At 45.6% G+C, this 21,615-nt stretch overlaps 1 protein-coding gene across 6 annotated transcripts in view; it reads left to right on the forward strand.

The window, feature by feature from the left end:
* PGAP4 (post-GPI attachment to proteins GalNAc transferase 4) overlaps positions 1 to 17,400 on the forward strand; it is a 32,558-nt gene extending 15,158 nt beyond the window's left edge. Inside the window, exons 1-5 of one of the 6 annotated variants that reach the window (XM_075446931.1) lie at positions 2,753 to 2,953; positions 8,603 to 8,838; positions 9,407 to 9,730; positions 11,993 to 12,170; positions 12,632 to 17,400. In XM_075446931.1, the coding sequence (XP_075303046.1) occupies positions 12,756 to 13,943 (1,188 nt within the window). In that variant the 5' untranslated portion in view covers positions 2,753 to 2,953; positions 8,603 to 8,838; positions 9,407 to 9,730; positions 11,993 to 12,170; positions 12,632 to 12,755 and the 3' untranslated portion in view covers positions 13,944 to 17,400. Of the gene's footprint in view, positions 1 to 2,752; positions 2,954 to 3,145; positions 3,265 to 8,602; positions 8,839 to 9,406; positions 9,731 to 11,992; positions 12,171 to 12,631 lie in introns of those variants that run through there. The other 5 variants (XM_075446930.1, XM_075446934.1, XM_075446936.1 and 2 more) reach the window with 5 other exon arrangements.
* The last annotated feature ends 4,215 nt before the right edge of the window (positions 17,401 to 21,615 follow it).

Genomic DNA, 21,615 nt, shown 5'->3' on the forward strand with positions numbered 1-21,615 from the left:
CCCGGCTCCTGCTTTGAGTTTAATTTTCACTGGTTCAGCGTTCTTAGCTTTTCCAGGGACTTCTTTGGCCCATATGAGGGCATTATTGTATTTTCCACTTCTGTTGGAATGCTAGTTCCTAGCATTTTTATCTTCCTGCAATAGGAGCACAATTGCGTGTACAAATTTAGATTCAGGAATTAACACATTGACTTCCCTGTTTGAAATCAGATCTCTGCTTTCAATTTTTCTAACAAATCTCACACTAGCAAGAGCTGTGGAGTCCCCGCTAAATACAAGAATTAATAAGAGTTGATGTGTTACCCATTGTTTTCCAATTTTAAATGTTAAAGGCTTGAAGAATGGCCTAGTTTCACCATTACCAGTCGCACCAACAACTTTGATTCTTTTGTTGCTCATTTCAAAATGTTTTTCATTCAAACATGAATAAGCAGCCTCAGTGTTCACTAAGAATTCTATTTCAGTTTGATCTTTCCCCAGCTGCATTTTAACCAGAGGTTCTGCTGGGGAAGTTTCCTCCCGTCCCCTTCATTCCTCAGTGTTAACTGCATTTATTGTTGTAGAAGCGAAGCTGTTGTAGAAGCGAAGCTGGCCTTTTCTATTCCCTGTTGGGATGGGCAGTGTGCTTTCTGGTGTCCCTTCTTTTTACAATAAGCGCATTGATTTCTCCCCACTATAGGATTAGGAAGACCTCTACTTTGTCCTCTTCCTCAGAGTCCATTTCTACCTCCTCGAAATCCTCTTCTACTTACTTGCCTTTCTTTGCTGTGGAAGACTACTCTCTTCCCCCCCTTTCATTCTTGTTTTTCTCTTGACTTCCATGCACTCCTCTGCTTTTTCCATGCAAAGCAGCAGCTAGCAAAGCAGCCTGTAACTTGGTAACTACCTGTCCTAGTCACTTTACACAACCCTTCATAAACTCCAGAGGGATTTTCCTCTGGCTCCTCTCATGCTTACACATTCCCATTCTCTCTGTTTTTCCCAATACTAAAACTAAACTTCTTTGGGCTAAACTTCTGTGCTCCAAGCTCACTTCTTCTTCACCAATAATCGCACCTCCTCTGCACCCGCGTTAGCACATTCTTTTCCCTTCAGACAGCCATTACAACAACCATCCTTTGTTTTTCCTTTTCTTTTTGTCACTTAACTTGTAACTCCACAAATACATACCAACTTGTAAGTATTCTAAAGCCAATTCCCAAATTCCCAGTTCAGTTCCTGAATCGTGCCAATTTCCCTTTACACAAATTAAATCCCACACACTATTGAGCTGTTTTCGAGTGAGGGGGTCCCCCCTGCTTTCGCAATGTTTCAGTATACATCCTAGGGGAGACTTTCTTAAAATTCCCCCCCACGGGAAGATCCTGCACCCACAGTTAAGAGATTATAAACCTCAGCCCCCATAAATCAGAGCCTAAACACAACAGTCTAAAGTCAAAAACCATAAATAATCAGTATCTGCAGAACATACCAAACCGAAAAGTGCAAAAGCAGTCACTTAAACCAGATAAATCCGTCAGATCACAGAAACCAGATCACACAATTACAAACATTATGACAACAAACACACGAAGCACATGATTATAGTCACGACAGCACGCACACAGGCACACCGAGTTTTCAACATAAATCCAAATATTACAGAGACTTAGAAACAGACAGGGACTTATCACTGTTAACAGCAATACACAATGATAACATGTTTACAACACTTACGACAAGTACAGCTTACTGTTATAATTATCACCAACAGTGTTCCACAAATAACAACAACGTGATAATTATTTAAAGTCAGCATTCACTCCGTTCTTACGCTCTGTTCGTCTCCGGCTGCTTCCCTGGCTGGAGAGCAGAGCCGCGGAGCAGAACTCTGCACTCGCTTCGTGCTTGTTTGCACGTCTCGTTCACACAGAGGCCTCACACGCAGTCACACAATGTTAACTTGGAGTTACCGCACTCCGAATCGTTTACCAGACTCATAGTCAATTTCCAGAATGATGGTATATATATATATATCATATATCAGCTAAGACCGCGTCCAGGGGGGACTCTGACCCCGTGTATACCTTTAGGGCCCTAGCAGCGCGGTATATACTCTTCTCCGCATAATCACATCATGATTTATGGGAGTCCCTGGTGGGGACTCAGACCCCGTTAGTAGTAAGAGAAGTAGCAAAAGAATACCTTTACTCACCGAGTTCCTTTGTTCATAATGCTTATTAAAGGGAATAATATAAATTGATACATTAAAATTAAAAAACAAAAGCATGCATCATGCTAGAAGATTCTGATCGCAGGACTAGGCTCTAGCAAGATTCTAGCTGTGCTTACCAGAACACAGTGTTTTACTGAAACGGCGTGAGGGATTTTTTTCTTGTTGTTTTTTGGGTGTTTTTTTTTCAGATTTTTCCTAGCAGTAATATAGGTCAGAGCCTGAAAATAATTTAGCCTAAATATATGCGTTCACTTTTTCTGGAGCTGCAGGCACGAAACCGAGGAATTCTTATAATTTGTTACAGCGAAAAGACAGAAAACTTCCTCTGAGGCGTCTTTCAGATGAGTAGTTAGAGACAATTTGCATAATTAGTGACAGGGCTGAAAGGTGTGTGTTTGGAAGCCCAGGGAAACGGAACACAGAGAGAAGGGGGACGGGAAACGGGTAGGTCAGAGGCACTCCTGCGCCAGTCTGATGCGATTTTTGGATTCCGATACAAATTTCGGCGTGGAGCGATGAGCCCCCCCCCCCCCCGCCTCAGCGACCAGGTCCGTAACGAATTACCGACGGATTCCAGCCGAGAAGCCGTACCGCTGCCGCACGGCCGCGGCTGACGCCCGGGGAGCCCGGTACCCCCCTTCCACCCCCTCCGCGCACCCCTAGCCCGCAAGGGAGCGGGGCGGGACGGAGCCCCCTCCCCCGGAGGGGGGCCCAGGACGGCAGCCGGTGCAGCGGCCGGTAAATCGGGCCGGGGGGGGGGGGGGGGGGGTCCTGCGGGGCGCTGCCGGGGGCTGTGGCGGGGAGCGGGGCGGGGGGGTTAGCGAGGCAGGGGCCGGGCGGGGGAAGCGGGGGGCCGCCGGGGAAGGAGGAAGCGGGCGGCGGTGGCCCTCGGGATGCGGCTGGGCGCGGCGACGGGCGGCAGGAGGGGGCGGCCGGAGCCCGGCCGGGCCCGCGGAGGGCCGTGTCGGCGGGGAGAGCGGATGGAGCTCCCTGAAGGGGACGGGAAGGAATCTGCCGCCCGCAGGCTGGTGCCCCGCCAAGGAGCCGAGGTAAAAGCGCGGGCGGGGCGCGCCGGGATGCCGTCTGTCCCCGCCGCTCTGCGAAGAGGGCAGGGGGCCGGGGGGCGGGGGTCAGCTGCGCTCACCTAACACCCTCTCCTGCCGGAGCATCACCGCTAAGGTGCCGCCGCTAACCCCGGCGCTGCGAGGGTCACCCGGAGCTGCCCGGCGGGGAGAGAGCGGCAGCTGGGGCTGCGGTCGCTGAGCCGTAGGCCGCGGGGGGGTTTGCGGCGGTGCCGGCGGTGCAGCGGGACGTGAGCTGCAGCCGTGTGCGCGGCGGGTCGGTGGGCCGGCCTGCTCTGGCTGCGTCCTCGCTGAGAGCCGTGGGCCGCACCGCCGGGAAGGCTCCGCGGGTTCAGCCAGGATCGGGAGAGACGCGCTCCTGCGCGCGGGAAATCTGCTGCTCTCTGTCTGTCCAGCAAAGGCAGCGCTGGTGACGCTTATTTTTCAGCTACTTGTGTTTATCCTGTTTTCTTCCCTTGGGGCTCAGACAGATCACCAGTCTCCCCCAGAACCAGGGCACCCCATTTACCGTGCCTTTCTGTGACGGATGGGCAGCCTGTTTCACACATCTGGGGTGGATGCCCTCCCTATTCTGAAGGGCAACCAGAATATTCTGGTTGTCACCTGGTGCCATTCTGCGTTTTTATTGTTGCATAGACCTACCACATCTGGAGACTTAGAGCCACATCAGCAAAGGCCTTTTCTCGCAAACACAACATCCTATTTCCGTACTACTTTGTTTTATTCTTCACAGTCATAAATGAACAACAGTAAAGCTGCAACATCTTCTGCATTTATCAGCCACCACAGAATCATAGAATGGTAAGGGCTGGAAGAGACCTTAAAGATCATCTGGTTCCATCCAACCCCCCTGCCATGAGCAGGGACACCTTCCACCAGACCAGGTTGCTCAGAGCTCCATCCAGCCTGGCCTTGAACACTGCGAGGGAGGGGGCAGCCACAGCTTCTCTGGGCAACCTGTGCCAGGGCCTCACTACCCTCATGCTGAAGAATTTCTTCCTAATATCTAATCTAAATCTGCCCTCTTTTAGTTTACAGCCATTCCCCCATGTCCTATCACTACACAGCCTTGTGAAAAGTCCCTCTCCATCCTTCCTGTAGGCCCCTTCAGGTACTGGCAGGCTGCTCTAAGGTCACCCCGGAGCCTTCTCATCACCACATCTGTTTTCTTTTCTTCCTCTCTCTTCCCTTTCATATATCCACACACCCAGCCCTGCTGTTGCATGTGAATCGTTAACAGAAGTCATCACTGTGGAGTTAACTGAAAGGTTTTACTAATGATTAAATGATGATCAAATTATAATTAATCAGTGATTGAGTGGTAATTAAACGATGATCAAATTATCATTAAGCAATAACTGATAATTAAACAGCAATGTAACAATGACTTAATAATTAGTTGATAATTAAGCTGTAGTGAAATTGTACTTGATCAGTGATCTAATTGATGAATTCAACAATGATGATTAGACAGCGGTCAAACATTCTGCTACTTACGACTTCTAATACTTAAGCTATAGCTGGATATATATATATGTTGCTAGCATACAATATACTTTTAGTAATGTATACAATATGCTAATGTAAAATGTCACTTACCTTGTTATAGATGCCAGATGCCAGGTAGGGGATGTCTAGCCTGGAGGAATAACCTTGAGAGGCATCCCTGCCCGAGGGGAGATCACAGCCGTACAGGAGAGCGCAGTGGGCTTGGGAGGGCTACAGACACCTAGAGCGTCAAGTGACCGACTTGTAGTCACAGCCCCTGCTCAGCTGTAGTCGCTGTCGTTAGCCTGGTCCTGGCTCAGGCTGTAAGAGGTGGCCCAGACTCCGTGGTTCCCGAGAAGATATGGCCCAGCCCAGTTCCTGCGGTTTGCGTGGCAGCACTGGTTTGTCGGTGATGCCTGCGCCCACGTGCTGCTTGCTCAGTCAGAGTGGGTGCACCCAGCACACCCACCCAGGTGGCAGGTACTCGGGGAGCTCCTTTAATCTGCACCTTGCTTGTTCAGAGCCTGCGAAATGGCTGGTTTCTTAGCAAGCCCTGAGGGCACGACTGCGTTTAGAAATGGAATTGGACGAGCTAGGCAGAAGGAGCTATCCTGCAATACCTCATTCCTCAGGAATAGCTCCTTCTGGACAGACTTCCCCAAGACCAAGAACCCTTCGTCCTCGGTTGTTCGGATTTCTTTAATTTGCAAAGAGTTGCTATTTCTTCAGCGTACCACATTTAGTAGCTGTTTTTTCAATACCTGTTCTAGATAATTTACGTGTGTGGATTACCAGTATGGTTAAACTATAAAATGTTTATGACAACAAAACCAGGCAGATTTGTTACATATCTGGGAAAAACAGATTCCCTCCTGTCTTTTATATTCTTAAGCTGAAGATGCACTAAGGTTGAAACTGCCTTTTGCTGTATTTGTGTACAGTATCTTGTATGCAGGGGCCCTGGTCTTATTTTAGCAAAAGACTGTGACACAGGAGGGTAAAATACAAATTATCCACAGCACCTCTGATAAGTCAGTGCACATTTAGCTCTGAGATTCCAGGAGCAGACAGCAAAAGGTAATAGCTGGTGCCATTATTAGCAGCAGCTTTGTCTAATATAATTCTTCTTTTTTTAACAAATAGGGATGTAAATTTTATACTAAAGCACAAGCGAGCTTAAACCAAAAGCCACATTTAAGATTTTAGAGCGCTCCAGCAGATCACTGAAAATATGCAGCAATTTTTATACAGATAAATTCTCTAACAACTTAATACTTTTTTTACCTCTCTCACAAATTAAAATTAAATTCAGACAGATGCAGATTGCATAACGAATTTTAAAGCCACATAAGCCTTTGATGTCATCTTCTAAAAGACAGCTCCTCACAAAACTCCTTAAGTCTCTGTGTTAAGCTTTTAACTTGCAGAACCCTCTTCTCCAGGCAGCTTTCCACTCCCGCTCGATCTGCATAGCGACCTTACTGCTTGATGGCTGCAGGGAAGAAGGTTGCTTCCCGTGACATTGCATAGCAGGGAGGCAGCCAGATGAAAGTCAGCAGGTGTTGAGAATGGGCTCCCTTCAGATTTATGTGGCAGAGGAAAATTGATATACATGAGAAGTAAGACAGAAGTTGGGGAAATAACTGTAATTAATACACATTCGGTTCATAACCTTCCACTGGTGGCATAGTTTTACCTTCTTAGTGCAAGGGAAATGGAGAAAGTTACCTTTCAGCTGCCACATCCATGTACCTTGCCTGTTAGTTCAGTAGTTTTCAAACTGTGGTCCCCGGATTTCTAGGGATTTATGAACAACCTGTAAAAGGTAACTACAGTTAAATGAGAAAAGTAGGCCAGTCTACCAGTAAATTTACATTCAAGATGCAATTCTAAAATTTCTGGGGTTTCTGAACTGGACAGGGTTAGTTCCTGTGTATCTGTACATTTTCACTTTCCTAATAGTGCTTAAATTCCATCTCCATGGACAGAAGAAGTTTTTGTGTTCATTGACAGGCTCTGAGGAATGGCAGAGCAAAATAGACGTCTGTGCCATTGATTTCTACCTCTTACACCGCATAAGTCCTGCAAAGGGCCAAGTCCAAGCCCTCTCCACCTCCCTAGCCACTTCTCTTACACTTGAAGCTATCATTAACCTGTTAGCCTGTGCAGTGTTATGCCTTTAGAAGAAGCAAAAAGTAAAGTTCTAAGAGAACTGAGAGATCAAGTGCACCATTTGGTGGATGAGAAGCTCAACATGAGCTGGCAATGTGTGCTTGCAGCCCAGAAAGCCAACCATATCCTGGGCTGCATCAAGAGAAGCATGGCCAGCAGGTCGAGTGAGGTGATTATGCCCCTTTGCTCCGCTCTCGTAAGACCCCACCTGGAGTCCTGTGTCCAGGTCTGGAGCCCCCAGCATAAGAAGAACATGGATGTGTTGGAGTGGGTCCAGAGGAGGGCCATGAAGATGATCTGAGGGCTGGAGTACCTGTCCTAGGAGGACAGGCTGAGGGAGTTGGGGCTGTTCAGCCTGGACAAGAGAAGGCTCCGGGGTGACCTTAGAGCAGCCTTCCAGTACCTGAAGGGGCCTGCAGAAAGGATGGAGAGGGACTTTTCACAAGGGAGTGTAGTGATAGGACAAGGGGGAATGGCTCTAAACCACAAGAGGGCAGATTTAGATTAGGTATTAGGAAGAAATTTTTCACTATGAGGGTAGTGAGGCCCTGGCACAGGTTGCCCAGAGAAGCTGTGGCTGCCCCTTCCGTGGCAGTGTTCAAGGCTGGGTTGGATGGAGCTCTGAGCAACCTGGTCTGGTGGAAGATGGCCCTGCTCATGGCAGGGGGGTTGGAACCAGATGATCTTTAAGGTCCCTTCCAACCCAAACCATTCTATGATTCTGTGATTCTGTGATCACCAGCAGCCCTGGTCTTTGCCATAGCAGGAAGCATTTTAGTGAAAGTTAAATGAAACAGCCTGGCTTATTTGACATGCATTGTCTAGAAACAACATAATGACAACTGCTGTAAGCAGTGCTTAAAGAGGTAAGAGATATATTTGGTACCTGTTAGTAAAATACAACCAAAGAACGGCGGCTGAGCTCCTACTGTTAAGATTCTGCTGAATGTTTTTAGAAGCACAGCTCTTGCCGGGATGGTTTGTATTTTCTAGGGAGCCCAACTCCCAGTTTGGCATCCAGGTGTAATGGTCAGACCCGTGAATGCTTGGCTCTGCTGGACACCGCTGTTTTCAAGGCAATCCTGAACACATCGCAGAAATACTGTCTGGCACCTGACCTACTAAAAGCTGTCAGAAAATCAGAGGAATTGCAGCTGAGAAAAGCTGGCCGTCTGGTCCAGCACTAGGGATCAGCTCATGGTAGGGACCTCAGGTTTCAGAAGCTGAAGGTATCTGTACCCAAAAGTCAGCCGTCAGCTTGCATGTATGAAACAGAAGCAGATCTATGTGTCTCTTTATGACTTCGTGAAGCTTGCATCAGTTGCCTCAGATTCAGGCAGGACTGTTTGCTGGTGCACTAATAATATCACAGCCAAGGCAAAGCTTTTGTCTCTGCCAGAGGGTTTAATTAGTAGAGGAGCTTGGTGCTCAGGTTGCAGCTTGTCCGGACAATGTTAGGTTGGGGCGTAGAAGTGGTTTTTTGCACACAGGTTGCAACTTGGGATGCCGCTATAGGATCAACACACAAGTCAAAACTACAACTGATGTGAATACTGTTACCACTACCACCATTGTGGCTGAGGTGGGGACTGTAGCAGCTGGCCTTCCCATGATGTTTTCTGAGAGCCTACTTTTGTTTCCACAGAGATGACTCTATGGCTTCTGACCACCTGACTTCAGCTGTTTTTGTGTTAGGAAAGGAGTGGCTTTTCCCATTGACACTGAAGAGGCGTGTAGTTCAGCAAAAAGGAAACATTTAATGTTGTAATCATAAAGGAATGCTTACGGCCTTGTCTCACGGAGCAGGCAGTGGAAGACAGAGATGCCCTCTCCTACATCAGTTATCCAGGAGCCTCCTAAAATTCTACAGCTTTGAAACAGGTACGAAGATGTGTTCCGGGAATGCCTGCCCGTAGGGATACCTCTGTGGAGAGCAGTTTGGAGCAGACAGAAAACCAGCTTTCCCTTTTAAAGCACTAGCACAACAGACACTATTCTGCACTCCAAACAGGACATTACTCATTTTTCTACTCTTCCTCAGTGTGTGCAGAGGTAACTTTTTCCTGAATAGTGTAATTCAGACAAGTAATTAGGGGACTAATGAACATGGGAATGTAGATTTGGAACCAGGTGAACCAGGCGTTTCTGGAAGGAGTCTTCATCATGAGGATCTAAGTAAAGAAACAAGCCGAATATATAGCTTTATATCACCATAGCTTCTAAATGTGTTTAAGCAATGGCTCAGTTCTACGTAGGACATATATAAAAGTGTCCTCCACTGCAAGCATTTGCATGGTTGCAAAGTAGTTACTAGCTGCAAAGTAGTTACTATATACTATTCATATAGTTGAAGTTACTATATACTATTCATATAGGGTTGTTTTTAAAGCACTATAAAATCCAATTCTGATTCTTGCTTTTCTTATCAAACTTTTCTTTTTCCTGTCAGAAATGCCACTTAAATATGTAAAGAAGAACAAGTAAGCTTTCTGTTTCCCCGAAAAAGGGAAAAAACTGAAAGAGACAGTACCAACAGCTTCTGAAAACTGAATAGCTTCTGTAAAGTCAGAACCATCCGAGTGAGCAGAAAACAGCCTGACCAAAAACTCTGGCGTCAAGTCCTGCAGAGACGATCAAACTTCACCTCTGCAGAAGCAAGAAATTTCTGTCTAGATTTGGATGTCTCGGGTTCCCAGTGTTACAGCCAAGCAGCGGGGAGGAGGTCAGCGTCTCCCCTCTTTTCTAGATCCTTCAGCTTAATGTTGGTATGAACGTGAGTATTTGACTGACTTTAATAAGCTCCTGACCATTGTTAGCCTCTGTGGTTGTTCCACTACCCACTGAAAGCAGCCTTTTCCTCTGCAAATAAACTGATAAAGAGCGTTTCCGAGAGCGTGACTGCTGACAGCCCAGGCAGCAGAGGGAGATCTGCAGAGAAGCAGGAGTGCCTGCTTGACGGTTGTTTTCCGTGAGGTGTTCTGAGTTGCCAAACCAGAGTAAGAGTGCTAAGGTCTTGAGTTGTGTCGCTGATGATGTGAAGCCAGGGTACTTCAGAAGCTGTTGTGAACATGACGCTGTGACCTGCATGGCTGCTTTCCAGTCCTGTGTGCTTCTTCAGAGTTAGCTGGTTCCGTGTATGAAGCAAGGAGGTCCCTCCGGGGAGGGTGGTGCTCACCTCTGCCAGCTTACCCACCCTGCCGAGTGCCAGGAGCTGGGACACCAGTAGATGGGGTCCCAGCACAACCTTCCCAGCAGTCAGGGCCCGTGGACAACTGACTGGCGGGCAGGAGGCTCAAAGGGAGTCCACCTGCAGGGACCTGGGGAGAACCTTCTGGAGATGCGGGTGAGCCTGACCCTTAACAAGACGGGCTGCAGAAGAGCAAGACCTCGGGTGAGCCTCCCTGTGACTCACCTCGTGAGGCTGCAGCCCACAGAGCTCAGCTGGCCAGCAGACAGATGTTCTGGAGATGCAGGGACGACACGGTTTCTCCCTTTTTAGTAGAAGGTGGTATGAGGGAGAGGCCTCTTGCTTGAGTGGGGGTTAGTAATCCTTCAGTGTCTACCCCGAGAGCTACAGAGCTCACTGTGGGCTCAGTTTTTGTAGCTCAGATCTCCAGCATAGTTGGGAGACAAAAGTTGCTTTACTCCCGGAGAACTAAACTACCTTGTAGCTTTTCTTTGTCTCCTTTTCTCACTTTCAAGTTTGGAGGCTGGCTCAGCAACAGTGCTAACAATGCTCCTCGCATCAAGAGGAAGCTCAAAAGTGTGCCAGTGTGAGTTGCAGAATATGATTCTGCATTTGTGTGTTCCCTTAATGTTCCTGACTGATTAGCAGAAAATTATAAAAGGGAAAGCTCTGGATTTTGGATGAATAAATGCATTTAAATGCCAGGTCTGTGCATCTGGTGGGTTTCAGGTCTTCATGTCCTGAATCATCATGGATCAGATCTCGCAGCTGAAATGCAGCCATCACCTTTAAAGCCTTTGCAAGGTCCACTAATGCAATACAATGCAGTGTCTGTGAAACAGGACTCTGTAATCAGAAAGAAAATGAAAAGAGATATATGGGAAGACACTGCAGATTCTCATGCATCCGTGTGTAAATCTGTTATCTCTAATTACACTAAATCTTTGAAGCCTTGTGTTTTCGTGAATTGTGAGATAGCACTGATGCCACAGTCTTTCCAAGTATGGTTTGAGATCTCACAGCATCAAGTGCTTGGTCTCTTGACAAATGTTTTGGATAACTGTTGCATATTTTCCATGAGTCTTAGTAAAAGGCCGTTCACAGAAGACTGTCAGATCCCTATACGCCAACAGGAAGCGATTCTCTTAATGGTAAATACAGCAAATCTGTGACTATGGTAATAAAGGCAGTTTTGAAGTAGTCCCAGTATTAGACCCTTCTCAGTGTCCTCCAAGTCATTTGTTCTACATGGTCCATTCTTCCGAGACAGAGAAGAAACGCCACAGTCCTAATTTCTTTCCATCCACACATCATTGCTTAAGCTGCTTCAGATGACAGTGCAGAGAAGGAAAAAGGGTAACATTTTGTTCTGGGAGCACTATTTGATGATCAGAACTTGGTGAAGGCAGAATGTTAAAAATGGGAGAAATTGTCCACTGAAATTCTCCACGGTCGGTCAGCTGGGGGAGCATGAATAACTCAGTTCATAAGGAGAGGGAATGGAAAGTATAAGAGAAAGTCAAACAGCAGATTAAAAAGGGAAGTTTCTGGCACAAGAGAATTCATCTGAACAGCCTGATTTCCCTGACTTTGTGTAAGCTCCTAACAACCAGGCTGTCAGGTGTTCATGGCAGACCAGAGAAGCAGAATAGAAAAGCCAAATATGGCAAAATCTAATTTTTGTGAAGGTGGATGTTTGCTTTAAGAGTGTGTGTGTATACAAAAAAATTATAAATGTTTCAGTTTTAAATTAAAGGCATATAATTTTAAATTACAAACTTATAATTAACAAATATGAGTCAATGGCTAACTGCAACTTGTTAACTTTGCTGTGACTGTATTTCACAGGGTCTAGAGAGCAGGAGACATCCGAGAGACACGCACACGTTACACAGCATACACATGGCTTTAGTGAAGTAAATTGGTATCTTCGTTATCTGGCTTCACACTCTGGGGAGTAAAGTGGAAAAGCACCCATTTGGAAGTGTGTGAGCAACAGAAGGGAAGCACGTGTCATTCCACAGAGGTAAAAGTTTCTCAGATATGTGCTAGGCTAAGATACAAAAGATCTGGCTTTGGTTCTTGGCTCTGACTCAAGTCTTACTGTGTCATTGTGACCATAAAGTGGAAACTAAGTTCTCTGCCTCTAACAGAAACAGATTTCCACACACCCTACATCCACATTGCCTGTTTGTTATGCATTTCAAGCACGGTAACAAACATCACAAAGTCCTATCTAGCTAAGTCAGATCAGAGCTGCGACATGGTGAAAAGGCCTTAGGGGCGCTTTGCTGGAAATTAACTTTGGCTGATCTTCCCTCAACCTCCCACGACAATTCTGTGATGCCCCTACCACGAAGGACCCCTCTGGAGCCTTTTATTTTGGCTTACTCCGTGACTAGCCCTCACCTCTCCGTTTGCTCAAATCGCAGTCTTCCAGCTCTGACAGTTCCTATTTCATTAACTGTCTTTTTTCTTCCTCTCCAGGCTTGGACAAACTGTGCAGGTTTGGCAGCCAATGCCCCAGCGATACCTTGCAATCCGGGGAGGATGCATTGGAAGTGAAGGAATGAGGGCATGAGCAGAGCAGGCGTGCCCCCCTGCAGTAGCCATGTTACACCAAGCCTGGCAGCTCTACGGGAGGTGTTGCCGTTGGTCCAGTCCTTTTATCCATCTCCTCACACTGACTGTGGTGACATTTGGCGTGCTCGCCCCTTTGATTTGCCACCGGCTCCTCCACTCTTACTTCTATTTGCGGCGCTGGCACCTGAACCCCATGAGCCAGGAGTTCCTGGAGCAGAACCAGCAGGAGGGCCAAGCTGCCCTCCATTACTTCGAGAAGCTGCAGGTACCAAACACCTCCGAGGCCTCTGGCAGTGATGCCTTCCAGCCCTTGCTGCTGGTCACCATTATCACTGTGCAGAGGCGGAATGATTTCCACTATGTCTTGCAAGTGGCCTCCCGCTTCCACCGCCTCCTCCAGAAATGTGGTGCACGTTGCCGGAGCCACCGCATCCTCCTCTGTAATGTGGAGTCAGACCCCAGAAGCCATCAGGATGTCAAGCTGCTGAGCAGCTTCTTTCCTATGGTCAGTCGTGACAAAACTGGGGAGAGCCCTGACCCCAGAGTGAACCAGTTTGAGAAGGAGAAGCAGGACTATGTCTTCTGCCTCGAGCAGTCGCTGTTGGCATACAACCCAGAGTACATCCTCATAGTGGAAGATGATGCTGTGCCGGAGGAGGAGATATTCGCTGTCTTGCAACACCTCCTGTTGGCCCGGTTCTCCAAACCATACCTCAGAGACGCACTCTACTTCAAGCTCTACCATCCCGAGAGGCTTCAGCGCTACTTCAACCCCGAACCCATGAGGATCCTCGAGTGGCTGGGTCTAGGCATGTTCCTGGGGCCCGTGCTGAACTGGGTGTACTCCTGGGCAACTGGGCGCCCCAGCCTCACTTGGCCCGTTGTCTTGTTCTTTGCTTTGTACAGCATGGCCCTGTCAGAGCTGGTGGGACGGCATTACATGCTGGAGCTGCGCCGGCTGGCCCCCACGCTGTATAACATCGTGCCAGTCACCGAGTGCTGCACGCCTGCCATGCTCTTCTCCGCTCCTTCTGCCCGCCGTGCCTTAGGTTACCTGAAGGGGCTGCAGTGCCGCCAGGGTTTTGCTAAGGATATTGCCCTCTACTCGCTGCTGCATGCGAAGAGGGAGAACGCCTACGTGGTGGAACCCAACCTGGTCCGGCACGTGGGAATGTATTCCAGCCTTCGGCTAAACGATAACCCGAAACTGCTGTGATCTGCTCATGCCTTTCCAGACAGAAAGCCCAGAGAACTTGCCGCTGGGCAGAGAGACAGTGTGCAAACTCAGATGTTGTGCTGCTCACACTGGGCGTCTGGTGCCTCCAGGTGCAAAAAGAATAACTCTCTTTAAAACAACATTTTATTAAAAAATAAACTTGTGTACATGCAGACCCTATTTAATATATATTTGGAACTAATCACCATGCACCATGTGGGAGGAGAGTGGAGGATTCCAGCTGAGGGTTGTGTGTTGTCGACTCTCCATAGTCATTCTTAGGGAAGAGCTCTCACACCAATATAAACAGCTATACTGCCTGCTCTCCTTTACATTGGTTACAGAAATCCTCATCTCATGGCAACAGAAATGTTGGACAAAGTGAATGTTTCAAATTTAAGCTAGTGAGGGGGAAAAGCCCTTATTTTCCCACCCTTACTAAGGTCTGATGTCTGACCTCTCTCTGTTTCAAAGCTGTGGTTTTAAGCATACCTTTCAAAAGCAGCAGTAATTGATGTGAACTTTCCCACAAATTTCACCTAGATTCCTCAGATTTCACTAAGCCTCTAATTGTTGCTGTCTCTCCCAACAAATCCTATCTGCACCTCCACCCTTCCTACTCCTTTTTTGTGGAACAGAGCCAAAAACAAAGCCTCCACTGCTTTGTTAAAAGTCATCTCTGAAGGTGGGGACAGAGAAATCTAAGAACAGGCACTGGTGAGGCACATTTTCATTGCTGCGTTATAGACATTATAAACAGCGTTATAGACATTATAAACATGACTGCTGTGTTGGTTGGTATCTTCACTAGCTGTAGCGGATCCAGGTTGTTAAAAGAGGCCTTACCAGCTGCTCATTGGACATTCAACATGAATTTACCTTGACTTCCTATCAGCACAGAGGCAAAGGAAAGGTTAGATGAGGTGCTGCTGTCGAGCAGGATCCTTGTTTCGGTTTGGAGCTGTAATTCACAGCTCAGCCTAAGGGGTTCATTCACTGCTCCTGGCAGCAAGCAAAATACTCGTAGGAAACAAAGCTGGCTGTTCATAAAAACAAGCAACCATAGCAATACATCGAGGGGCCACTCCAATACTGGTCCGTTAACTTAATGTGCTCTGGTTTTAGGTGTTTGGGATAGGTACTTTGTACCACAGCTGTGGGCACAGTTAAATATAAAACCATGCAGATGGCAGAGATCTTATGCAGACTCATAACTCGCACCAAAATGTTTGTGTAGTGAAACGCCTACCTTGACTTTAGTGGGTTTTGAATCAAATTCACTTACATGTGGAGTCTGGTTGAACTGTTTTTGAAACCATATTCCTAGCTTTGAAATGAACCAGGTACAATATTTTTGTTGAGTTTTGGTCAGTGGGGTTTGTTTGGGTTTTTTTTGTTTTGGTGCAGGAAGAGCTCTACTTAGAATTTTCTTTCCCCCCGTGTCTTCCAGTTGATCTATGCCTTAAGCTCTTAAAAAGTCCAGTTGTAAATGTGAAAGACATAAAACTCCTGAGAAGTGAAACCAAAGAAAGTTGCAAACCTTCAGCTGTCAGCACATCATGGGGATCAGTTACACAACACAAATGCATAAGGCAAGTTAGCCGATCAGAAATGGCTTCACAACACAAGATCAGTGCTTTGCTCTCTTAGTGATCAGCTGAGATACTTTTCCAACACCTTGGGAAATTGGATGTGAGTGAAAACTCATTTGTGGATTCCATGTCATTCCAAAGGCAAAGCACCTCTCCTGTCAGAGGACACAGGAACAATTGCACAGGCAGAACCACGATTTATTCCCAGCTGCTGAAAACCCCAAAGATACCAGAGTGGTCACACAGTGGCAGGTGGGAAACCTATTCTCAGGCTTTACTATGATGCGGTTAAGATGGCCGGATTTGAGTGCCGGTTTGTATTTATTCCACGAAGTGCCTGCGCGTGTGAGGAAATACAGCTCATTCGTTTATGCATCTTCAGCTGCGTGTGTTTTGGTGCGGTGTGCTTTCTCTTCACGCTTTTTCAGTCATTGTACTGTAAAAATCCAGGACAGTGCCCTTTTCTTTTCATGAGGGTCCATCCATAGTCATTCTTGCAGAGCAAATCTCATAGCAAGCTACAACAAGTGAGACAGGGAAAGGAAAAACAAGGGAGGAAAAGAAAGAAGGAAACCTTAGAAAAGAAACTAACTAGCTATACACAGTTAAGAAGTGTTTTGATGTGGGAAATTATTTATCAATTTGTCTCAAAGTTATTTTCTTTGCCCAGTAGTACTTTATTTGTCATCCTGGAAGTCCAGGGGAGGTCAATAATTTCACTGAGCTTCATAGCTGAAAATTAAGAACATGAGTTTGAGGCATCCCTTCTAAACTAGAAGACAATTTTCAGGGCAGAAGAAATGAGAGAAGTTGGCTAGTAGACCAAACAACATGCAGAGGTCCCACAACTTGAACCTGCCGGTGAGAGATTTTCAGATAAACCCACTGAGACAAGAACTCCTTTGTGCTAGGAGCAGGTTAATAAATTCCTCAGGTCTTTCTGGAATAAATTCTTTAAGTGCCCAATCCACCTTTACAACAGAGATGGTGCTTCTACTGAGCCTGGAGGCTATTTCTGGGTTACTTAGGTACTTGGCTCCCAGCCGACCATGCCAATGTGCCATCTCAGGCAAGCATTCCTTCTGCCGCCCCTGAAATTTCACAAGTAGATTGATTTTTGTTTCTGTTTTCCGTGCCACGTGTTTTATTAGAAATGACAGGTTGGAGAAGTGTACTTTGCCCTTGGAACAGAAAATGGGTGATTACTGTGAGTTCTTAATCCTGTTCGATTTTGTTCCACAGTTCAGGCTAAAAAAACAGTTTCGAACACACAAAGCTTTTCCCTCTCCTTTCTGTTGGGGAGCGGAGCTGAGTTACCGTATTTCAGGCTACATAAATGGAAGGCCTAACATTAACTCCTTGAAACGTGGCCTTAAGAGTTTGGTTTTATTCACATTAAAACCAATTTAGTGACTATTGTTGAAACAAACAATATGGATTTTCTTGGGTGTCGGTTCATTCCCAATAGTTTGGAGCCCATTCTTCAATGGAGCCACTACTGTTTGCACAAGAGGATTCTTTCTTGATGGGCCAGACAGCAGGACTCAAGGTGTTATTGTCCAAGACAATTCAGGGGAAGTTACTCAAACAAAAACTACCTTTGTTTCCAAGGCATGTCCAGCATAAGCATGATTCTGGCAGAACACAAAGCGTAAATTGATAGGCCTCAATTAGATTAGATTAGAAGCCCGAGAGGATTTTATTACTGCAGTAGGTGGCAATGTCTGAGTGAGAAGCCACTGCATTTGAAGAGAAGGAAAAAGCCTTCCTCTCTGTTGTGCAGAGCTGTGAATCGCCAGACTGGGTATTTCAGCAGCAGTTTGGCTGGGTGCAGGGTGAATTACTTTTTCCCTGAAGATATACAAGCAAACTTTCTACCAAATAAACAACCTTTTTATTAAAGCTCTGTTGTCTCTTCTTTTTTAATGCGCCTGTTTTCTTGACTGGCAGATCCATCTCTTCCATAACTGTATTTGACTAAGAAAGATACACCTGTGCGCATCTGCATACATCTGCGTGGATGTAATATTTGCATCCTACAACAATTCAGGTTGAAAAGGACCTCTGAAGGTCCCTGGTCCTGTTCCCTACTCAGGCAGGTCTTATCAGACCAGGTTGCTCAGGTCCTTCTCCAGTCAAGCACTAAGGCATTTTCATAGGGACCTGACATAAAATCAGGCTCTAAGGGCTTGAATTTAATCTTAGTATACTTTTGTATAAAAAAGCTATATATTTCACAGACTAAAAGAGTGATTTTCTGTGGGAGACAGTTGTAGTTACAAAGGCACTGGCAGTTTCTCCCCCGAAGTTAGAGTTTCTTTTTGTGTATTTCCACACCAGCTTTATAGACATCATATCCAGATTCAGCAGATGGCAAAGCCCAACATATGGTTCTGAATAATCCCCAGTAAAACATACATCTGCCAAAAATGCATATATAGAATTAGGTACTAAATGGTCTGTGCTTCTTCACTGCATGTGTCTCTGTTGCTAGAGTAACTTCGTTTCCACAAACTATCTGTCCTGACGTCTCATTCTTTGAGAGAATCCACCCCATCAGCCAGTTTACTCGTGCACCTATAGACGAAGAGCAGCACTAATGTCCATTTCCAAGACTGTTCTGCGTGGCAAGCTGTGAATGCCACATGCCCAGCTGTGTAATCACAGGTTATTTTTAAATGTCGATGAAGAAATACAGTGTTACATTTTCTTGCCCTGTTAGTAAGCCTCTGGCCAGCTATGCATTCTTCAGTGCCTGCTTTCTCTTTCAATTTCTGCCATGGTGTCAGGTGTTCCTCCAGCAGTGCAGAAACCACATCTACAATGGTCTTTTCCGAAAACTGGACCACTTCAGACATCTGTTGTAGTTCGTATTTTGCAAATTGTATGCCAACGTTAACATGCAGCACCAAAGTGTGCTTTTTGGGGGGAACTACATGCTGCTTAGATAAACAGGTAATAAACACTTAGGTGTCTCCCATTATAGCAGCCGGTTGTTTGCCTACTTGCTTTTTTCAAACCAAAATGTCAACAGAAAGGCACAGAGACCAGTGTCATTACTGCATTTATCTTCATGTCCTGTTACAGCTGTTTTGCATAGCCCAGAAATGTTGCCACTGGCAGCCAGATTTGAAGTTGTGTCCTTGTCTGCTATCCCCGCTATTGAAATTATTACAAAGATTTGGATTTTGATAACAGTAATGTTATGTGCTTGTCTGTTTTCCAGTCCAAGTCATGGTGTATGTTGCAGCCCAGCTTTAAGGCGCAAAGAACGAAGAGCAAGCAAACCCTGGCTGTGCAGTCCCCTGAGTGCTCCTTGTGGGCCTGAGTCTGTTCTGCCCAGCACCCTCCATGCCCTGCCAGATGCACGTGTCTGCAGGCACAGCTGTGGAGTCAGAAACACAGGTGATTTCTTTCAGTGGGGCTAAAGGCCAGGCTCTCTGCCTTGGGGGTGAGGGCTGTAGGTGAACAGGGAAAACAAACCACTTAATAAACAATACCTCTGATTAGATAGGGATGAACAAGCTGGACTTTGAGACAGTTAAGCAAGACTGCAGAGTACAGAAAACAGGAAACATCCAGCACGGTGTGGAGAGGTGAGGAGGAGGCAGACTCTGCTCAGCTCAAGTCTGCACTGATGAGACTTTAACCCCGTCATCACGCAGGCGGCAGCACTCTCTTGGGCACAAACAGCCAGGTGTTTTTCATGTGAATGCATATTATACTCAGACATTCTTCCAACTTCCAGCGTTTTTTTCCATTACATTTCAAACCCTTTTACAGGGCTGACCATATACAAAAGTGTTGATAAGATTAATAGTACTTCATTTACTAAAGTGCAGAGGGAAGCTTTAACTTTTTCATTTTTCTCTTGGTGACCATCTAATCTCTGAAACTGCTTGATCCGTTTCTTTCTTTTTCATCTTTCTTTCTCAGATGCACTACAGTTTATGTCTCTTCACATTTACTTATTACTTTAATTTAAAATGCTAGTTAATATGAGTATTTAAAGGCAAGATCAGTATCGAAATGATACTTCTAGAAACACACAGAAAAAATGCAATCATGAACCTGAAGAAACATAAGCAATTCTAGAATTTTTACCCGTTGCATTTAAACTAGGCTTTCCACTGATTTTAATGTTCTTCATCCAGCAAGCCTTCACTCAAAACTTCAGTGCAAAACTGACAGATCCTTTGACAAATATGTTGGCTATAACAAGGACAGCAATTAAATTAACTTCTACTATGAAAATCCAGCACTTGCATTGTCAAACTCAAGAAAACAAAACCACAAATTAAGACCTAAATAATCACCCAATCCACCTGTAAAGACAGTTTTTAGTAGTCTTTGAAATTTTTAAATGTATACTTCCATCAACTTCTGTATGGTAATTTTGGATGGAAAACTCAATATCATCAAAATCTCCAAGCCATTTGAATACAAAATTCACTTATGCTGTGCTGTGTTTGTGAGACAAAATGCTAGATGCTTGTGTTTTGACATTATCTATCTCTTTGATAGCTGACCACCACCTTCTGTCTCCACTATATAAAAGGCACAACTGTGAACATTTAAGCTTTTTTACTGGTTATGCATCTTGTTTGCAGTGATGTTTCAAACACAGATTTGAGTGAGCAATAAAGATTTTTATATTGCAAGACTGTATCAACTTTCTCATTGACAGATAAAAAAAGCTATAATCCATGCAGAAAAAACTCCAGTCACCATATTTAGTCAGGTATATGTTTAAGTAATCAATTCTCACACATCCAAAACTCTCAAAAAATAGTTAGCAATCTCTGCTCTATCAGAAGATTTTTTTTCTTGCCTGGAAAAGTGGATCAGCAATCACTGCAATAGTCTGTGAAATTATTTTTAAGAATGCCCATAACTGAGAGCACTTGGTCTTTAGCAAAACTGCACTCCCTTCCCATTTTCCCTGTCCGTATCCTCAGCCTGGGATCTTTGCAGTACTTCCCCCTTCCCATGCCAGAGGCAGAGAGGGATGAGGAACCCTAGGGAGGCAGAGACGATCTGGTGCTTCCTCAGGAACTGCACTCCCACAGGAAACCCTGCCTGAACAGCCAGCCCTACAAGCTTCAGGAGAAGGCAAACCCCATGTACCACTAAGATGGGTGGCAACACAAACAACAGTGGATGCCAGAAGAGCGCATCTGTTTCACGCCATTACCAAGCCACTTTGTCACAGAATTGGTATCTGTACCCCTTAACATTCACCTGCGTGATTTCTGCCTCTCTTTGCCTCCTGTTTTCCTGAAGCCCCCCCAATCTGCTTCTTGACCTGCATTCTTATTCCTCTGAACACACCTTCCACTGGGGCTTCAGCATTCCTCCCACTCCATGGCCACCAAAGGTGTCCCAGTCTTCCTGTATCACAACTCCTGTATCAAAGTTACACTGTCCCTGGCCACAAATTCAATCTCTGTCAAAGCAATGTGTAGATGTAGGCACCTCTACCATGGGTGGTCACAACAGTAGACAGCCTCTTGATAGCTACAGCCCTATGGCTGCATCATGTTACTCTCCAAAAGGCTTAAACAAAACAAGAAACCATTCCTAAATTAGTTGGATCTCTGGAAAGCTGAGAGAGTTGGCACTACTATATGTTCAAACACTCACTCAGAGAAATGGGTTTACAACCTGGATAATATACCAGTTTTGCTGTAGAATAATTAGTGGAGGCAATGATTTGGTGCTTTTTATGGGCAGGTTAGTTTCTTCGTTGAATGCAAGTACACTGCATCCCCCTCATGATGCAAGTTAATTCCTGTTACTATTGCAGGGTACCTGATACCACTATAACGTAATTTTTAGAGGTATAAGTATGCCCAAACTATGATTACATACATGATTACATCAAAGCTATGATGATGAAAGTATGTACTTTTTTCCAGTGTTTTTTTAATATCACTTTAGTACTAATTTCTGCACAGCATGGTCAGCATCATGGTTCTGCATGTTAACAATACTGAACCTTACAGTGACATTATCTAGCATGATTGCTCATTCTATATTCTTGCTTGAAAAGGCTCCCATTCCTAAATAAAGTGAAAAAG

This window comes from Opisthocomus hoazin, chromosome Z, assembly GCF_030867145.1.
Source record: "Opisthocomus hoazin isolate bOpiHoa1 chromosome Z, bOpiHoa1.hap1, whole genome shotgun sequence".
In the NCBI taxonomy this organism is placed as follows: Eukaryota; Metazoa; Chordata; class Aves; order Opisthocomiformes; family Opisthocomidae; genus Opisthocomus; species Opisthocomus hoazin.